The 21137-nt window shown below is 46.2% G+C and overlaps 1 protein-coding gene across 1 annotated transcript; it reads left to right on the forward strand.

The window, feature by feature from the left end:
- Positions 1–2109: 2109 nt before the first annotated feature.
- LOC120639964 (anthranilate O-methyltransferase 2-like) lies at positions 2110–18596 on the forward strand. Its single transcript, XM_039915876.1, has 8 exons — positions 2110–2266; positions 2351–2548; positions 2582–2797; positions 2976–3073; positions 3105–3273; positions 3406–3568; positions 5174–5195; positions 18197–18596. The coding sequence occupies exons 1-8, from the start codon at positions 2192–2194 to the stop codon at positions 18438–18440; spliced, it is 1185 nt and encodes a 394-aa protein (XP_039771810.1). The 5' UTR covers positions 2110–2191; the 3' UTR covers positions 18441–18596.
- The last annotated feature ends 2541 nt before the right edge of the window (positions 18597–21137 follow it).

The following is a 21137-nucleotide window of genomic DNA, read 5'->3' on the forward strand; positions in this document are numbered from 1 at the left end:
CAGCTGATGCAACGGCTGTTGTTAGTCTGCCCCATCTCTAGTCTAGCGACAAGGAAAACGCGAACGCCCGATTTGGCCACCCATGCCCCGTCACACTCACGCCACACAACGGCAACGCCAAGCCTGTCGCCGTGATGCCCTGGCCCCCATTCAGCAATAATCTGTCCTCCGCTTGCCGCCTCGCCATGCCTTGACCCCGCGCTGACCACCGGAGCCAAATCAACTTACCTTACCTCTCATGCTCGCCCTACCATTCCTTTTTTTCAGATGCTTTTCAGGGACACATTGGCTCCAATTTTAGGCTGTGTACTTTGCAGCATATTGACTGACCGAAGGAAGCGGCTCGCGGAAGCATGCCAGCTTATAGAGCCTTTAGTTATACAGTTCTTCGTGTCCTACGAATGACTCTTTATTTTGCGTATTGGTCATTAATTTTAGTTATACTGATGCCTCTCTCTAGAGGGGTCTAATTTGAAGCCCGAACTTTTTTCATTATCTAACCAGACACCAGTGATTCCCCAGCCAAATCTCAAGCACCTACAAATCATGACACAAATCTTGTGGCTACATACAAAATATCGAGTGACGAGTGCCAAAGGGAGAACAAACACTCGATGCCAGCTGCTTACTCGGAGCAAAATAAAAATGCATCATTAGACTGGTCACCGGCTGACTCAGTATGATGGGATCACTGGTCTTAGCCAATAAAAAGTCTGAGGAAGGACAATGGCGGGGGCTTGCGGGTTGGGGAGATTCTAATTTGCGAGCGGGCGCTAGCAGGCTTGCGAGCGAGAGATCTCCAACCAGGCAACTTTCCTTTTTTGAAAAGTTTTATTTTCCGCAATTTTTTTATTTTTGAAAAGTTATAAAATTTATGTGCATAAAATTCGTGTATAACTTTTATGTCTAATTTTTTTAGAATATATTTTTAGTAAAATTGTTGTTAGAGAAGTTTTGAACAAACTTTTAAGCATAACTTATCCTTATAATTTTTTTAGAATAACATTTTAATGATAATATTTCATTACAAGTTCATATGAGACTAGTGCCAACAAAGTTCACAGGTAAAATTATAATGATAATTTCTCTGTATAATCTTTCTAACCTAACTCTTATAAATAACTTATACAAGTAATCAACATCATCGTAAAATCTATACACAATTTATTCTGCGCAACTTTGTGCATAACTCTTTCTAGAAAATAATTTCAAACACATACATGAATTTATTAGCCATCTAGCTAATGATTGTAGCTACCCACATGTTAAATAAGAAGATATTTTGTGTACTAATTATTTACCCACGCTAATGATTGTAGCTACCGCGTGTTGAGAAGTAAAAATAAAATAGAAAATGAAGCGAAGGAAGAGGGAAATGAACCTTGAGTACGTTGAAGGAAGTCATTAATATAAGATGGACCTTGCGGTGCATGTCAGGCACATCGCGCGCCAGCAGTAGCTCTGGCGAGCGATTGCTGTATTGGATTTGCGGGTTGACAGAGCATAGCCGATCTTTACCTCCCATGGATCCCACCTTTAAGAACCAACCGGCCTTACACATTCATGATGCCCTTAACTTCAACCCAAGTGTTTCGATGGTGTATCATAAGAGACGACCGCATAAATTTTTATAGAGATATTTGGCCCTATTTAGTCCCAAAAAAATTTATATAGTACCTATCACATCGAATTTTCGAACATATACATGGAGTATTAAATGCAGTTAAAAAAATAACTCATTACACGGTTAAACTGTAAACAACAAGATGAATCTTTTAAGCCTAATTAGTTTATAATTTGACATTAATTATCAAATAACAACGAAAATGTTATAATACAAAAACTCAAAAAAAATTCACGAACTAAAAGGCTAAGTTGGTGGCTAGCATCGGCTGAATGCTTCGAAGTTCGAACAGAAGACCTGCAAGAAAGGGCCCGGCTGGATACGGAAAACATCACGAGGCTCCACTGGAGCACCAAAGGCGTACGCTAAAAGCTACGTGAGTTTGGACTCGCTCGCCTCTCAGGCGCTATTATTGACCCTGCTTGATGGGCCTATAAATTGAGAAGCTAAGCTCCACTCGTGTTCCGCAACTACGACGTGGCAGCGCGAAACCACAGTCTGCATACAAACCGAAGTGGCAAAAGCAAAGCTTGCCATTGTCCAGTACCTCGCCGGTAGTGTGCAGCCATGAAGGTAGAGCGCGACCTCCACATGAGCCGTGGCGACGGCGAGACCAGCTACGCCTCCAACTCCAGGCTCCAGGTCCGTGCTTCCCCATCCATCATCTGACTACCTGCAGGATGGCTGCATATGCATGTTAAGAAAATTGTGTGTTTTTTTTTTCAGGAGAGGTCGATACTGAAGACGAGGCCCGCGCTCCACGAGGCCGTGGCGGCCGCGCGCGCGTCGGCGTCGCTCTCCTCCGCCGGCGCGATGGTCATCGCGGACCTCGGCTGCTCGTCGGGGCCCAATACGCTCCTCGTCGTCTCCGAGGTGCTCGGCGCGGTCGCCGCCGGCCGCCGGGAGGCGGAGCTGCGGCTGGTGGCGGGCGGCCAGCAACCGCCGCCGCCGGTGCAGCACGTGCAGTTCTTCCTGAACGACCTCCCCGGGAACGACTTCAACCTCGTCTTCCAGTCCCTGGAGCTGTTCAGGAAGCTGGCCGCCAGGGACAAGGGGGACTCCCTGCCGCCGTACTACGTCGCCGGGCTGCCGGGGTCCTTCTACACCAGGCTCTTCCCCGACCGCTCCGTCCACCTCTTCCACTCCTCCTACTGCCTCATGTGGCGATCCAAGGCACGCACGAACAGATTTAATTAATTAACCAATCAACAAGTGATGAAGTGTGCATGCAATTTACTTGTGTTAATTAGGTTATTAAACTGTTAATTAGGTTATTAAACTGCTTTGCCACCGGCCTGATGAGCAGTTCTGATCGATACAGCTGCATATGCGTGTCGTCGTGTGTCTCTAGGTACCTGAGGAGCTCGCGAGAGGCACGGTTCTGAACGAGGGCAACATCTACATCTGGGAGGCCACGCCGCCGTCGGTGGTGAAGCTGTACAGGAAGCAGTTCCAGGAGGACTTCTCGCTGTTCCTCAAGCTGCCAGGAGGACTTCTCGCTGTTCCTCAAGCTGCGTCACAAGGAGCTCGCGTCCAACGGCCAGATGGTGCTGTCGTTCCTGGGCAGGAAGAGCCAAGACGTGCTGCGTGGCGAAGTCAGCTACATGTGGGGGCTGCTTGCGCAGGCTCTTCAGTCCCTTGTCAAAGAGGTTTATTTGTCGTTCGTGCAACATCACCTGTGTCGATCGCTCAGTCTAATTCAAGAGCTGAACCCTGCTAGCTATCTCCAAGAAAGTTTAATTAGAGACCTGATGAAGCTGGATCTTCTTGATGCATGGCAGGGCCGTGTGGAGAAGGAGACGCTGGACTCCTTCAACCTCCCGTTCTACGCGCCTTCGGTGGACGAGGTGCGGGACGTGATCAGGCAGAGCGAGGCTTTCGACATCAACCACATCCAACTCTTCGAGTACAACTGGGATCCCCATGACGACGACCTGGACGACGGCGAACTCGTGCTCGACAGCGCCCGGAGCGGCGCTAATTTTTTTATTTTTAACTTTTTTAAATAATATTTTAATTTTAACCCGGCTGCCGTTTTATTTGCACGACATAGCTCGTTTGGTCGCGCCATCCATACTGGCGCGACAATTAGCCTCTGTCGCGCTAGTACGGGTGGGGCGACAGGCGTGCCACGCTGGCGCTGCGACCTGATCCTGCGCCACGTGGGTGCTGACGTGTTCGGGTCTGTCGCGCCACATGCGGTGGCGCGACAAGTCTTGTCACGCCGTGCGGGCTGGCGCGACAAGGCTAATATCATGGGCCCGCGCCAGCCCCTTCTCCCCCACCCCCCTTTCTTCCCTCTCTTCCTCCCGACAACTCCGCCTCCAGAGAGGCCGCCGCCGGCGTCGCCCCCCAGATCCCCTCCAAATCCGGCGTTTTGAAGGGGGTAAAGTGGGGGGAATCGTTCCCCTACCTCCCCTGAAGGTATTCCCTTAATTATTTCGTCGTTTAACCATGCACATTAGTAGATATTTGTGGTTCATGGTGATTAGGGTTAGGTTTTTGATTTAAGGAAAAGTGTTGTAGTTGATAGGTTAGTCATGATTAGATGTTTGGATGACATGTAGATGTTTATCTACTTGCGATTTGGACGTGAGGTAGCACGTGCATGCACCGATTAATAAGTATTGTAGGATTGAGTAGAGGGAAAAATAATATCTTTGTGATGCCAATATTAACTACTTGTTCATGAATTTTTACATGTGCACATTGTAGTAGTTCTTCATTTTGTTTGCACACTGCAACCTCTTTAATCATGTGAATGCTCGTAAAACTTGTAGTAAGCACTAAGTAGCTTGGAAATTTTGTGGTGCTTGTATAGATTTGGGCACAAATGAAATGAGTTGAGCTAAGATTTTTCTTTAGCAACTTAAGCATTAGCAGATGTAGGCTGTAAATATTTGTTGAGCTTAAAATTTTCATATATAAGATTAATGAGCACATTTCTGTCGATATATTTAGGCACATAGTATTATAGAGTACTTGTTGCTGCTGTAATTAATAGTGGCTTTGTCTCATATTTTTAGATCTCTGAATATACCTAGACATGGACGAATTAGTTTGGTTCTTTCACGGGGGTATGGTTAAGAAAAATGGAGAGTTTGAGAATATGATAGAGGATGTAGAACTTTTCGATAGTTCTTGTAACACACCGGTGTTAGTTTTGGTGTTAATATCATGCTTAATCGCTAATCAGGGTTAATCACGATCATTAGCGTTAATCGAGTTCGCGTGGTAAAACATTGTTTAGCCGCGTTCGCTCTCGTTTTTCTCCCTAATCCGAGCTTCGAATCAATTTTCGCCCAAAAGCAAAGTTGTAGACCTTCTATCCCTCTACAACTTTTATTTTGACCAAATTTTATGTTCCCATATGAAATTTGGAGTTTTGGGCAGTCAAACTTTGATCAAAATCATTCAAACGAGTTCAACATTGGTACTGTGCATCCCCGGTTAGTCAGTGCACCGCCGGCCATCGACGTTGGCGTCGCCACGCGTCGTGCCGACGAACCTCGCCCGTCGTGCTCCTGCACCGTCCTTATCCGCACGGAGTCGTGTCCGTTTTCGCCTCCCCGTTCCCCATTCCTCACCCCTGTGGAGCACGCAGCCGAGCACGAGCAGGCCGTCACCGGTGTCCTCCGGCCGTCCTCCGCCGCCATCCTCGCCACCCCGCTCGATTCTCCGCGCCCCAAGCCGCTCCACCTCGCCCACCATCTCCTCCGCCCGTTTCAGAGCTCGTTTGAGCCAACCCTAGGCAGAATCAGCGCCTGCGCCACCGCTGGCCGCCATTGCCGTCGCCGGAGCTTCGCCCCTCCCGTCGAACTCCCTCTCCCGGCCCTCCTCAGCTCGAATCGAGCGCGCGGTGAGAATCCTCGCGAACTCCTCCTCCTCACTGACCTTTTCCCCCCGCGGAAACCGCCGCCACCGCGGCCGGCTCACCGCCGCGCCGCGGGCGCTCTGCGCCGCCGCGCGCGCCGCCGCGGGGCCGCCCTGTGTGGGGCTGCAAGCCGCTGCTGCGCGCCCCTAGGCCGCTAAGCTCCCCTGGCCGTGGCGCTGCTCCTCCCGCCGCCGGCCGGCCTCGCCGCCGGCGAGGAACGCCGCGCCACCGCCCCTGCCCGCGAGCAGCCGCCGCCCCTGGTCCTTGCGTCGCCGTGCTCTTCCTCGAGCCGCCGCCCTGCGTGGGTCGCGCCCGCGCTAGCTCCTGCGCGTGGGCCCGCCCGCGCCGCCCCGCTGGCCGGCCGGCCCAAGCCACCGCCGCGCGCGCTCGGCGCGCCGCCGGTGAGCGGCCAGGGTAGGGGCAGAGCAGGGGAACCGCCCCCCTCTCTCTCCCTGTCAAGTGGGACCCGCGAGTCAGGATTTTAGGGTAGTTTTATTTCTTTTTGTTGATTTTGGTTGAAATCTTCCAATATTCATAGAAATTCCTAGAAAAATCCTAGAAAGTCAAAACCAGTTGCATTAGCTTCGTAATTTCATGCTCTATTTGATAGAACCATGAAATGGATGGTTTCATCACTTATGATAGATGGTTTTGTTTGCACTTTTTTAATGGTAATTGAGACCGAGAGCACCTCCTTTCGGACTTAAAGTTGAACTGGATCTGATCAATGCACCCTCTCGTCTTCTTTGATGGAGACACTTCAGGCTAAAAAGAAACTTAGAACCAAACCCTGTCGCCGCTTTCCACCATCCCGTTAAACCCTAGTTGAAGCGGCTGTTGGTAAAGTTTTGTCCGTGCAGCCTTTTGTGAGTTTTGCATTGTACTGCATTGTATTGCGTTGCATCATTTCATGAGTTTCATGCATGGCATATTTTACTCGTGTAGACGCTGAAACCGACGTCGTCTATGAGCTGATTGCCGAGCCGGTCTAGGAGCCTTTCGCAGGAGAACCGCAGCCAGGAGAAGTTGTTAATCAAGCTTCCGGAGAAACCACTAACCCTGCTGACCTGCAAGGCAAGCCCCGGTGCATAACCCTTAATTTCAGTATTCAATATTTGTTATATATTTATTGTGCATTTAAGTTTCTAGGAGTTGATTGGAACCTTAGATGCATGATCCCTAGGTTTCCTCAGTCACTCTACTAGTATACAGGTCGTTAGTACTGCAATGCTTAATTAGGATTCGGTAGAAGATGAGTGATTCCTGTCACTCGCGAGATATAGGTCTTGTTACTTATGAAAAAGTTACTGGAGTTTGAATCTTTGAGAAAAAGAAAGGAAAAATGGAGACCGGGCGGAGATGGATTAGTTATGGATATGGAAGTTATGGAAAGTGAGCCTCCCCCTGTGTCGATTGAGGACCGTACCGTTGTTGGCACTATTGATCGAGGATTGAACAGTACTAACCGCATGCCGGGAGTAGGAGGTAGTCGAAACCGGTAAGCTCAGTAACATATGTGCACCGGTAGGTGGACTTGATACTGTCTTCACCAGTGGAGCTAGTAATTAAACTCATGGCTGACCCTTCGTTGGTATCGGTGGGGCTAGCAGTCCCGGGTCGCAGGGCAGTTCGCCTATTCGGTGTGCATATGTGAAGGGTTGGTGTGTATAGCCCGACGGGGCATATACGTGCCGTGTTGGTTAGGTCCACCTTGCAAGGTTAAATCGAATCGATTCACCGTGACTCGCGGATATGAGAACCTTGATCTCTCTGTCACATCGTAGTAAAGAAGTGGAATAAGTTTGAACTGAGAATGTTTGGCTGTGGTAATCTGAAAAGATAATGTGATCAACCATGCGTGCTCTAGATGTTGGTGCAAACCAAGTTGGTACCTGATAAATTTAAATTGAGCTAAAATACTGAAAGTAAGAATTCACTGTTAGTAGCTTTTCAGCAAAATAACTCCAGAGCCAAACAGCTTTGCATGTCTAGATAATGGGCTAAGTATACCCATAGTCGGGTAAGTCTTGCTGAGTATTAGAATACTCAGGCTTGTTGCTGCCATATATTTTTAGCAGGTTGCGTTCCGGAAGACTCCGAAGAGATCTGCGCCTCGTGGATCGGTCAACCACTTCCTCCGGGTTGGTCGGTCGAGTGGGTCCCGTCTTCTCCGTGAAGTTCGGGCAGGTGAGCCTCACATCAGTGGGCAAGGTGTGAAGCTCGTCTTTGTCTGCGACGTTATCTATCGTATTGTTTTGAAGCTTGTTTTAAACTCTAATTTACTTTCCGCTGCGTTTGAACTCTGAGGTTTGAATTGTAAAGCTGGCTTGTAAACGCTTGTTGTAGTTTAAGTTAGTATTTCTGTTAACTCGGGTTGTAAATGACTTTAAATGTTTTTGTTGCCGGTAATCATCTGTGCTCGTCTTTTGGCGAGAGTTCCTGTGTAATCGATCCTGGTTACAGCAGGCGGTCTGAGTGTACTGGTTGAGTGCAGTAATTCTGGTTTAAGTTTAAGTGTTAATTATTGCACTTGATTAGTATTATTTGGACTGTTTTGTGACAGTTCTCCATCGTTCAAGGATTTGGTAGACCGAGTTGTTTCAAAGCATTCTTGTGGCATTGATGAAATAACTCTGCGGGGCAGATTTGACTGCGGTAAAGCTAGAACACATTATGTTATGCTGACATTGGAATCGGAGATGCATTGGAGGAAGTACAAGGATATAGTTGCGCGTGCAAATGTGGTTTGTTGGGAGATTGTTGTTGAAATAACTCGTACATCTAGATCACAAGAACCAGTTGGGATAGTAGATGAAGTTCCATTTCGTATTGAGAATATAACTCAAGAGTCTACTGTTGTAGAAGATGTCCCAAATCTCACTTGTGCTAGTGAATTTGTTGCGGATTATGATATGGCCGTCGCTTGCGATCATTTCGACAATGGTACCTTCGAGGAGGAGGATGACAGAGGTGCTGGAGAGGATGATGATGTTTCTTTAGGTTCAGAGGACAATGAATACGATAGTAGTGATGATGAGAACGATGATGAAGCCACTGGGGAAGAAGAACCGGAGGGTAATGCTAGGGCGCCCCAAGCAGAGCAGGAAAATAATGATGGCAACGGATCCAGCCCTAGTGATGAGAAAATAAGGGGTGATGAGGAGTGTAGGGATGGGGCAATGGGTCAGGCTGTTAATAATGCTGAGGCACGATTTAGTTATATCGCTGAAGAGTTGCGCATGATGAAGCTAGCCCACGTTGAAGTCCCGGCGGTTTCAAATGCTAAGGATCTTAGTAGGATCCATAGAGCCATTTGTGACTCATATATCTTTGAAAGCGAGTGTGTAATTGATAGTGACAATCCAGAGATTCGCAAGGGCATGAAGTTCAATTCACTTCCGGAGTTGCAGTTTTTCTTAGCTGATTATGCAGTGCATCATCATCGTCCATTTAATGTGGTTCATTCGGACAAGAGCTTACGGTACGATGTGCTATGCAAGTAGGGGTGCCTATGGGGTGTATGGTCACGGATTGTTAGGGGCACAGGTCAGTGGAAAATCACCAGAGTAATACAGCCTCACACATGTGCATCCTCGAGACCGAAGCAAGTTCACGCGCAGTGCACGGCACGTTACCTAGCACATCACATTCTTGGTATTGTTCGGAAGGACAGCGACACATCAGTTCCTTCGCTTATGGAGTCAATTTTCGGCATGTGTTCTTACCGGGTGAAGTACTCGAAAGCATGGCGTGCAAAACAGCATGCTATAGCTCTTTGCTGGGGAGATTGGCTAGAGTCATATGCAAGGGTGCCCAGAGTCTTGACGGGCATGTCCCTATACAATACAGGTATTAGATGGTTCATACACACGGGAAACATGATGCTTCCTCACAACGGAGTGTACAAGCATGTTTTACAAAGGGTGTTCTGGTGCTTTCCCCAGTGTGCTGAATCATTCCAGCATTGCCGACCTGTGATCCTCGTGGATGCCACATTCTTGACGGGTAAATACAAGGGGACACTAATGACGGCAGTTGCGGTGGATCCAGAGAGACAACTAGTTCCGTTAGCATTTGATTTGGCCGAAGGAGAAAACAACGACAGCTGGTCTTGGTACATGAAGCTGGTGTGGCGGTATGTCTTGGGTCCCTCCAGGCAAGTTTGTATGATTTCTGACCGGCACCATGGCCTCCTAAACTGCGCTAAAGAGCACATGGATGGATTTCCCCCTCTTGTGCATAAGTGGTGCATGCGACACTTTGCAGCAAACATGTGGAGGCGTCAGAAAAAGAAGGAACTAATTGGGAAACTAAAGTTGCTTTGTTCAGTGCGCATGGAGAAAGTTTTTGAAGAAAAACTTGCAGATTTGGAGAAGGAAATGAATGACACGGCCAAGGAGTGGCTGAAAGGCGAGATGGTTGACAAGGATAAATGGGCTCTTGCTTATGATGAAGGTGGGAAGCGATACGGTATCATGACCACGAACAACGCTGAGTCATTAAACAATATATTTAGGGGTATTCGGTCAAGACCTGTTGCAGGCATTGTAGAGTACTCCTTCGAGAAGTTGAATGAGTACTTCGTCGATAGATGGGGTAAAGCCCGGAGTTTGTTGGATAAGGGTGAACAATGGGGACTAATAGCGGAGGAACACCTGAAGGATGCTGAGGATAGATCAGTGAACCAACTTGCAGCACCTTACGGCCCTGAAAGAATGATTTATGGTGTTAGAGGTGCAGGTGGTACAAATATAGGAGGAGAGAGTCATGGAGGACACCATTACAAAGTGGACCTCAAATCTGGCGAGTGCACTTGCATGACACCACAGCTGTTACACCTTCCATGCTCCCACCTAATAACGGCATGTAAAGCTCGAGGACTTTGTTTCAAAAGCCCCACTTATTTGAGTCCGTACTACGCTCGGTCGAACACAATCAACATATGGGAGTCCAGTTTTGAGCCTTACCTCGATCCGTCCCAATGGCCCGAGTACAAGGGATTAGAGTACGTGCTGGATGCGTCGCTATTGAAACCTAAAAAAGGAAGGAGGTGGAAGAAAAGGCTCAAATGTGACATGGACGAGTCGCAAGGTCGGGCTAGTGCGGACTATGGCACCGGTGATTTCGATGAGGACAGGAGCCAGAACCGTTGCTCCAAGTGCCATAGATTTTGTTCTCAGTGCAAGTGTAAGAAGAAAAAGAAATCAAAAAGAAAAAGAATGGCCCAACCTAACCCGAGTAAGAGAAGAAGGCATAGAATACAGGTTTGTGCTTAGTATGAATAATAATTAGCAATACAAGTTTAATTTGAGTTTATTGTTACTCTACAATCGTTGTTGCAATAATATTTATTGATCGTCTATATTTATTGTTTAAAATAGAGTTCATTTTTCTGTTGGTTCTAACTGATCAAGTTTTGATTTGTCACTGCAGGATGGCGCACCCCAGGTTCCCCCTACTGGAGACGTTCTACGACTCCAAGCACCGAGCACACGTCCTAGTTGACCGTGGGGAGGTTAGTATTTGTTTTATCAAGTACTTCAATTTATATAATTTTTTCCTGCCCTCTAACAACTCGTTTGCTATGCTATCAGGCGCTGCAGCCCCTCCGCGCACGTACCCACTCCCCACTTTGGTGGGATGAGCGGTACGTGCCGTACCTTCGCCGGGCCGGGATGCTTCCTTTTTCGCGTGTTGTCTGTGCGGGGCTCCCAGTTATGGATGCCCCTCTTCTGACTGCTTTTGTGGACCGATGGAGGCCAGAGACACATTCATTCCATTTACCTTGCGGGGAGGTCAGCATCACTTTGCAAGATGTGGCGATGATTCTCGGGCTACCTTTAGAGGGCAATGCAGTGATCATCATGATTCAGACTGATGGTTGGAGGGATATGGTGGAGGCACACATTGGGATTCGACCTCCAGAACCACCTGAGGGAGTCAAGGATAGGAAAACTTCAGGGGTTAGCTCGGCTTGGTTGAAGCAGAATTTCAACCATTGTCCTCAGGGAGCACCTCAGGAGGCTGTAGAGCGGTATGCTCGCGTGTGGTTGTGGCACCTGTTAGGGGGTTTCCTGATTCCTGATGGTTCCGGGAACACGATCTCATGGATGGTCCTTCCAATTCTAGGACAGCAGCGGGAGAACATCGCTCAGTACAACTGGGGGTCGGCAGGACTAGCTTGGCTTTACCGGCAGCTTTGTGACACATGTCGGCGTGTTGGCAATGACTCAAACCTAGGAGGTTGTGCATACCTCCTGCAAATATGGATTTGGGAGCTGTTTCCAGTCGGCCGGCCATACCGTGAACTAGAGGCAATTCTTGGCTTACAATTTAATTTTGAGTTTAGTGCACATTATTTGTTGTTCTGAACCCTAACTTTTCTCCGTTTGTAGCCGTGGCCGCACCATGATCCTGGGTCAAGGCCCACCGTTGCTTACTGTTGGAAGAACATTGGAGCTGTCAGAGGGGATCCTTTGCGCTGCTACATGCGTTACATGGACGACCTAGACTGCCTCACACAAAATGAGGTACTAATCTGCATCCTGGGTTTTCAAATAAATACTTTAGTCCTCACAATATCTAATGCTTGCATGTTACATAGATATTCTGGACACCGTACAGTCGAGACGAGCTGGAGGATTTGGGACTTAGTGACATTTGCAGAAGAGATGCAGAACTGTGGAGGACTTGTGTGCCTTTGATTTTCTACTTTGTAGTCGAGCTCCACTTACCACACCGTGTTAAGAGGCAGTTCTCAAGATTGCAAGACTTCCCTCCGGAGGCTATTTCAACATCCCAGGCATTGCATCGGTATGTTGTATTTAATTCGAATTATATTTGTCCTACCAAATATGATGTCACTAATATACCGCTCCTATGTCAGAATTGACAGGAAGAAACGGTACACAGAGAATGATTGGCGTGTCAAACACGCAGTGCCTCTGGGGCAGTGGGAATAGAGGCAAAGGATGGATCCGGAAAGTGGGCCAGCACATAGGCACAACCATTACAAGGAATACCTTCGTTGGTTCCATTCAGTCACCAGAGTTTTAATCAAGCCGCCACGATCAACTGAGCCTATAGAAGACCATGCGGACACCGACGATGATGATGACATCATCGACGAGTATGATGACATCACTCGCGGTGGAGTGCAGCCCGAAAGGGGCCTTTTGCAGAACTACATGGTACATAATGCTATTTCAATGTTTTGGGTTCTTACAAATATATTCACAGTTTCAATTATGTTAGGACTAACTCAATCGTATCAAGCACAACAACTCGGGCGTCTCGCTAATGAGGCAGGCGTGGTAATGGCTCATGCAAGTGAAGGAGACAATGGAGGGGGCCACTTTAGGGCATTTGTCGAGGTAACCATCTTTTTGTTTACTCATATTGTCACCATCTTTGTAATACTTTCGTATGTGTATTGTCTTACATTTATCGGCTGAACACAGAGGGTCCGCCGGAGTTGTAGGCGGATGGCCGCGAAGCTTAATTGCATGGCTCGCCCTGATGAGGAGTTCAGTCCACAAGCACCTGGTGCAGGAGCTTCGAGTGCACATGGCCCTAGTTCTAGCACACGGACACCGATTCACTACGGTAACGCGACCACTACTACTCCTTTGCCTTCTGCTTCCAGAAGTCAGTCGCGGTCCACTTTGCGGACGGTGTCACGTGCAGGATCAAGGGAAAAAGCTATCCAATCACCGCAATCCAGTGAAGAGTCTGACCAGGAAGAGAACTCAGAAGATGATGACCCAAGCTACCAGGTGCTCAGGATGTCACAGATGTTTGACGGTCCCCCAGCAACGCAGACTCAGGGTGAATCGAGCCAGGCCAGCATGATTAATTCAAATCATATAACTTAGACTCCATGATGTACATAACATTGCTCTTAAAGATTCCTCGGAACTTTAAATTATTGTTGTAGGCACCACAAGATGCTCCTCTGCCTCGCCGACAACGCCGCTCTCGTGACCACACCGACGTTGGTAGCGGGAACGTGCTCCCAACAGCCCCTGGACGGCAACGGCGCCGCAATGATCCTTTCAGCCCTCCCGACCAGCGCCGCCGCCGGAGATGAAGCAATAGCTGCACTATGTGCCTCGAGTTATTCTAAACATGTCAACTAGAACTTGTGATGAACTATTAGTGCTTGTAATGGATTATTTAAGTTTGTAAGGAATACTTGTGCTTGTAATGGACTATTGACCTTGTGATGGACTACTGGTGCTTGTAAGGCACTCCTTTTCTCTTTAACCCAGCTGGTTTTGCTTGGCAAAAAAATTATTGAGGACTAGGCTGACTGGAACAGGTGCATGAGGAATCAAGGGGGCATAGGAGTGCAACCAGAAAAGAGTTGGGAGTCATGTGTAGGTTGAAACAGAGAAATTGATTGCATTGTTTTGTTTAGTTTATTTTGGTCTAATCGAACCATGATAATATTGTGTTCACTTAGTTGCTTGCTAGTATCGAGTTGTTCTTGTTACATGATCTTAGGCATCCATCCTTGATCTCATGACACTGTCCTTCAGAGTTGTTACTACTTCTACATCTCCAATCGTAGGAGCCGGAATTTCAAGCTTAACCCAACTTTCCGGTTTGTTCATGGACGCAGTTTTGAGGGCAGCCATGTTTGCCTAGCTGTCATTGATGAGTTTAAGGGCCGCCAGGCTTGAATAGTAGTTCAGATACATGTTAGGAAATGAACAAGCTAGCCAAGATCTATGTCCAAATAACCCGATTTTTAATGTTCACTGAGAACACCGCGGCCTGAGAACACAGACTTCTCCAAAAATTTCTCTCGTTTCTGGATGGCCTTTGTCGCGCCACCCTGGATGGCGCGACAAATCTGTGCAGTCACGCCACCGGGACACAAATGCAGGCCTTTCTGGGCATCGACACAAGCTGGCGCGGCAGAACGCCCTTGACGCGCCATTGATAGTGGCGCGACAATAAGGGACCGTCGCGCCACAAGGAATGGCGCGACAAAACCTGCCTGCCATGCCAACGTCCCACAAATGCAGTCGATTCTGGGCTGACCGACAGGTTGGCGCGGCAGTACGTTGCTGTCGCGCCAATGGTAGTGGCGCCACAGTGTAAGATTATCGAAATTGGATTTCCTATGCTTGCTAGATTGATAAGCCAGAGAGGTTTTCGATAACTTCTTCTGCTTTCATTTCCTCTCCTCCGTCTGCACAATCACTAAACAAGAGGAAAGAGTTATGCTTTCATTTCTTTGTTGAGATTTCAATTCGGCACTCGGTTCCTTCATCTTAAGTAAAGAAATATTGCGAAAGAAAGTGAAATGTCCTATCGTCGTCCCAATTTGGGTAATCCACGCGCATAGAATTGCTTTTTTTTTCTTTTTTTTTTAAAAAGAAAAGAAGCAAAAAAAGGGGGAGAGCAAAACAGAAACACAGGAACAAAGAAACTATGTCCAAACCAACGAGTCCTTTGGCCCTCTCTATACACCGGAGCCCTATGAGCTTTTATGAAAGGCCATGTAAATTACCCGAACCAACTGACATAGCTAGATCATCATAAAAATCTCCAAAATGCACCATGACCGATCAAATTACTATAGAGCCAGCAACATCCTCTAATTACCTTGACACCCTCTTCTTGAATGAGCTAATATGAACTGGTAGATGATAATGCTAGAATGAATCAGAACTGGTAGATGATAATGCTAGATGATAATGCTAGAATGTTAGTGGACATGGATTTATGTGGCCCTATCAACTTATGCACTCTAGTTGGGAATGTAACATGTGTTTGTTCTGTCACTTGATATGTAGTGATCCATCTAACATGTCATGTTGTACCCTAAAATAGTTGTTAAACAATGGAGATGACCCATCATTACATTGCACAAGATACAAACTAAGTAAATTCTAAATTTCATAAACATACAATGTTCGAAAGTAGATATAAAGTCTCCTACACATACGATAACCACATGAATAGATAAAACACCTAAATAGTCCAGCAATAAAAATAGTCCATCACACACATAGTCGAGCCATACATAGAGTCCATACATCCACAAATAAAACTACCTAATCAGAGTCACCTTCAATCAAAAGCTCTCCCCAACCATCATCATCATCATCATCATCATCATCATCATCATCATCATCATCATCATCATCATCATCTCCATCATCTTGGACTACAGCTTTCCCCTTTCTTCCCTCAATTTGGGACACTATGACCTCTACTTCCGCTGCATTCATTGCTCACCACTCGTCATCATCTCCATCATCAGAAACATGGTCATGGTCAGAAGCATTCTTCCCTTTGTCTTGCACTGCACTATTCCCTTGGTTATTGACTACATGTGTGTCGATGGACAAGTCTTGGACCACTGTCTTCATTACCTCAATCTGAGAAGGCCTCACGCGTACTTCCGCTCCGGCCAAGTCAGCAATGAGTGCTTTCATTGCCTCAAATTGTGCCTCTTTTGCAATTTTGGCTTCCTTTGCTTTAAACCTTACCGCATCAACGTCCACACCCCTTCTTGAAGCCTCTTTCCACTGAAAGTGGTGTTCCGACGTTCCTTTAGGAAAAACCTTCGTAAAATCACATGCACGATGTTTAGCCGCACTTATCTTTTCTACCGAGTACCTGCTTCTGTTCTTCCTCCAAAAATTGATGAGTTCCTCTAGACACTCAAGACCAAGCTTGCCCGAATTTCAATGTTTGGCAACTAATTCAACGGCAATTGGACCAAAAAGTATCCTTTCGTCAGTAAGAGGAACTTTGTACTCACGCCTTATCTTGTCCTTTGTTTCAAGGGTCTTTCTTGTCTTATACGGTTCGGCACTACGACCCAACTTAATCATAAGATCCTCCCTTCAAGGAAAGGTCTCCCAATCACAGGTTCTTCCCTCCTACACAACATGAAATGTATTGGCCAACTGGATGACAAACAAAAAATTTAAACAAGCATAGAAGGGAAAAATGTCAATTACCCAAAAGAGACCAAAAGAGTTGCCACAATACCAACCGTAGCCCAACTCCATTGGAACGACACCCCTTCGAGCCAAAATGCCACATTTGCAACGAGGTCTTGGAGCCCGCTCACACAGCCATTTCGCCTTACCACTCTCAAATTCTTTAATTTGCTCTTCAGTGTAGTACCAATTAATCTTGGGGCCGTAGATGTACTCCTGGAAGTCACATAAAGGCCATCCATCCTGCATGAAAAAAGGATATGCAATACAAAGATACTCGGTTAGATATTAGGTCATGCGAAACCAATTCAAAACCATTGCTAAAAAAATCTTACATGAGTGGTTAGCTTGCAACGAAAGAATGGAGTGAATTTTTTAGGGAGCTCAAGGTTGGGATGTTGCAGCTTGGAAGGATGCCCACAGTAGAAAAGGGGAGGGTTCTCCACGCGGATGCACGCTGCCGCTTGCTTTTCTTCATTTGTCATTGGAGGAGGATTAGGTGGAGGAGGCACCCACCTCTTGAACTCATTGAGTGGCTTTGTCTCATCCTTATCATATGGGAAAAGCCGGATCCTAGGGTCAAATTTGTCTGGTCCATCAATCCATTGAAAGAACATACACGGCTCTGTCCAGTAATATGTATCTCTTCCGGCACTCACAGTGTGCATTTCCGACTTAACAGAACACATGTAGTACGCTCTAGCAGCTGTGGTCGGCCACCTAGATTGCTTCACCTCTGCCGGAATACCACATTCACAATTTGGGACAGGTAGTGCTGGAGGAACCGGGTCATCCTCGCATCTTACTGTAGGATACTGTATCTCAACCTTACGCTTGCGTTCCGCCATCAACCTAAAAACAATACATAGTACCACGATGGAGAAGTATCTAAATGTTAGACATCCACATTCATTTTCTCCAACTCTCCATTTTCTTTATACATACTCCGTGCAACAACTAAGCGAAATCATCTATCTACAAAGAAAGCAACTACAAAAACAATTCCATGTTGCCTATTATCCATGAATGAAAATCATATTAATAGGTCCTCAATTCAAATAAATCTACTCAATCCTAGAATAGATATTAATCGGTGCATGCACGTACTACCTCACGTCCAAATCGCGAGCAGAGTACCATCTACATGTCATCCAAAACCTTAATCATGACTACAATATCAACTACCACATCATTTTTCAAATCAATATCCAAACCCTAATCACCCTGAACCACTAATGTAAATGGTCAAACGAAGAAAAAAATAGGGGCAATACCTTCGGGGAAGGATGGGGATCGATTTTCCCCACTTTTCTCTCCACAAAACGCCGGATTTTAGAGGGATCTGGGGGGGGGGGGGGGCGAATGGCCGGTGGCGGCTTGAGCAAGCCTCTCGGCTCGGGCAGGAGGGAGAAGAAAGGAAGGGTGGGGGAGGAAGGGGCCTGCGCGGGCCCAGGACATAGCGCCTGTCGCGCCAGGCGGGGCGGCGCGACAATCTTGTCGTGCCATTGCATGTGGCGCGACAGGCGTGCCCATGTCACCTGCCCGCGTGGCTCGCCGCAACCCCTGCCAACGTGGCACGCCTGTCGCGCCACCCGTACTGGCGCGACAGAGGCTAATTGTCGCGCTAGTACGGATGGCGCGACCAAATGGGCTATGCCGTGCAAATAAAACGGCAGCCGGGTTAAAATTAAAATATTATTAAAAAGAAGGTTAAAAATAAAAAAAAAACTCGAGCGGCGCCAACGTCGCCCAGTGCATTAGGGCTGTGATCGAGCCCCTGGTCGCGCGCCCTTTTGGCGAGCACATACTCGACAATCTCTTCGAGATTTACGCGCGGAACATCGCGGGGCACCTCCGGAAAGTGAAGACCAAGTACCCTGTCATTGTACTGTCCTTGGCGGCGAGGCGCGCGCCCAAGTACCAACAAGCCATTAATGGCGATTGCTCTTCGCTTTTCACACGAGGCCAGTTTATGTAGACAATGGTGTTATGCTAATTACTCCTTCGGTCCCAAATTATAAGTCACTTTAATATTTCTAGATACATAATTTTTAGCATGTTTATATATCTAAAAATGTCAAAATAATTAATAATTAGGATGGGAGGAGTATATAAAATGCAGCTATTGAATATATATAGTTCAGGGATTGTTTAGTGCCAGAGAATAATTCCTCCACCCGCATTTCCAAAATGTCAATCTATCGGGTTAAATAGGTACCATAATCTTAAGCGGAATCGAAGCAAATACTTTTCGATTATTTGGTTCTAAGCTTGCACACCTAGGTAATGCCTTGCATGTACTGCAATCTTGAGTTTATCTATACTATAAAGATCGAAAACAAATGAAATTTTTTCTCACCCATATTGGGTCCAATGTACCCCTCACGCTGGACCCACCTATCAGGACCGAGGGAGGTGGGACAGAGGGAAAACCCATCAAAATTGAATGTTAGACATGTTGTGTGGCAGTCCCGCCCAAATTAATCCGGCTCAAGTGCGCTAACCATCACCCTAAAGGTATTCCCGGCTAACACGCACTTCAAACGGAGTAATCCAGCAGTGCTGTCGAGTAAAGTCCCAATGAATCCACCTGAGCGTCGATCGAACCAAAAGCTTACATGCAACTCACACGAAGGTGAGTCCAGAGAGTACAACATTTCACAAATACATTACATTACAGAGTCTTAACTTAATTATTACAAACCAAGTTCGAAATCTCAGAAAGATACTTGAAGTTCAACTTGAAAGTAGTTCAGAGTTCAACTGCAGCGGAAATAAAGCGAGTTCTAAACGACGATACAAGATGCCATGATGAAGCCCGTACATGACATCACTCGGCATTGTCATCGTTGGCCGGAGTCGAATCCCACTCTACCGACCAACCAGGAGGTAAAGTACACGTCCAAGTCAAGCTAGCTATCTGATCTTCAAACGTATCACCTGAAAACAAAGTTGAGCCACAAGCAAGGCTGAGTATACTAATACTCAGCAAGGCTTACCCGACTAGAATATACTTAGCCCTCTAACTAGACATGCGAGGCTTTTGGCTTGAGGGGTTGTTTTTGCCGAAAAGCAACAAAGAGTAAGTCCTTATTTTCAGATTTTAGCCTTCAAGTTCTAGTTCGATTAACCATTCTACATTAGCATCTATCCAATAGCATACATGGTGAAAAATAATTATTTTTCATCATTCAACCATATTCCTCATCATCATTGTTACACTTATTACTCTATGTGGCAAAAGGGTTAAGCAGTCCCAATATCCGTGAGAGGCGGACGATTCGAATCAAATTTGTTAACCTTGCAAGGCAGACCTAAACACACGTCACGTGGTTACTCCCAGAGTCACAAGTGCAACATTTCCCCTTTCTTTCCGTGTTGTGGATCAGGGTCACCGTCCTCGACTACAGAGTACGACGACTCTGCACCCGCATGTGCGCGCATGTGAAACGACGTTCAAAGAAGGTGAAAGTAAAGTCCACTTGCCGGGCCAATCAGGCACTTATGCTTACCGATTACCATATTTCTCAGAATGTGGTTAGTACGTTCAAACGCTTAATCACCACTACCACACACTGCGGCCTTATCAAATTTCACTAAACAGAAGGGGCATCACAAGTACCACAGCCCCGCCCGTAGACCTTATAGTTGCAGCATGTAGTAAACATCCGACTCCTATAATTTTCGCGAGCGACAGGAAATCACTCGACTTCTACCGGACCATTAGCATAGCCAACTAGCGACCTAGACATACTAGTGTTCAAGCATAGGTACCTAGGATCATGCAACTAAGGTTCCAATCAACCCCTGTAAACTTAAATGCATAAATCAATAGGAATAACAATAAGTTGCATAAATTTAAAATAGACGGGACATGCTCCGGGGCTTGCCTTCCTGAGCGGAGCTAGTCTTGGGCTCTTCTGAACTTTGGTTTAGGTCTTCAGTAATTTCAGTTAGATTAACTTGAGCTTCACGCTGCTCACTCTCGGACTCCGGCACCAGCTCGTACGTACCGTCGGCGAGAGTAGTTAAATCTATATGAAATGCACATGCATGAGTTGTGGCGATGGTAACAAACTTAATTTAATTCACTATAGAGTTGTAAAATATTTTCTCTACATCTCCTTGGGCAATCGTTTATAGAGTATTATCTAAATTAACTATTTCTCATTAAGTAAGTGAGGGTTTTGTTATTTTTAGAAAGATTATTTTCAAATGCAAGCATGGAATATTTAAAACAGCTGATAGGTATAGTTTCCGAAGATGAAATTTTTATGGAGAGTCAATTACTTAAGTACAAACCTGCCATAAAATTTTCAGCTATTTGCATTGAGCATATTAATTACTAAAAAATACATTAAACAACTACTACTAGGATTAAGATTCATTTATATAGAACAAACCCTACAAGTAAAGATGCTACAATTTTTACTGAGTTCTCCTAAACTTATGGTAAGTCTACTGTAAATTTTTCAGATTTAAAGAAGTAAGTAACAGAGCATGATAAAATAGGACAATATAAAGCTACATTAATCAAATTTAAATCCTACAGACAGTTATATCAAGTTCCAGAGTCTCATATTTTACCAGCATGGTTCTATACTCAAATTTAACCCATAGAAAAATTATTAGAATTTTAAATATGCAGGAACTATTTTTCTTGAATTAGCACATT

The sequence above is a fragment of the Panicum virgatum genome, chromosome 1K, assembly GCF_016808335.1.
Source record: "Panicum virgatum strain AP13 chromosome 1K, P.virgatum_v5, whole genome shotgun sequence".
Classification (NCBI taxonomy): Eukaryota; Viridiplantae; Streptophyta; class Magnoliopsida; order Poales; family Poaceae; genus Panicum; species Panicum virgatum.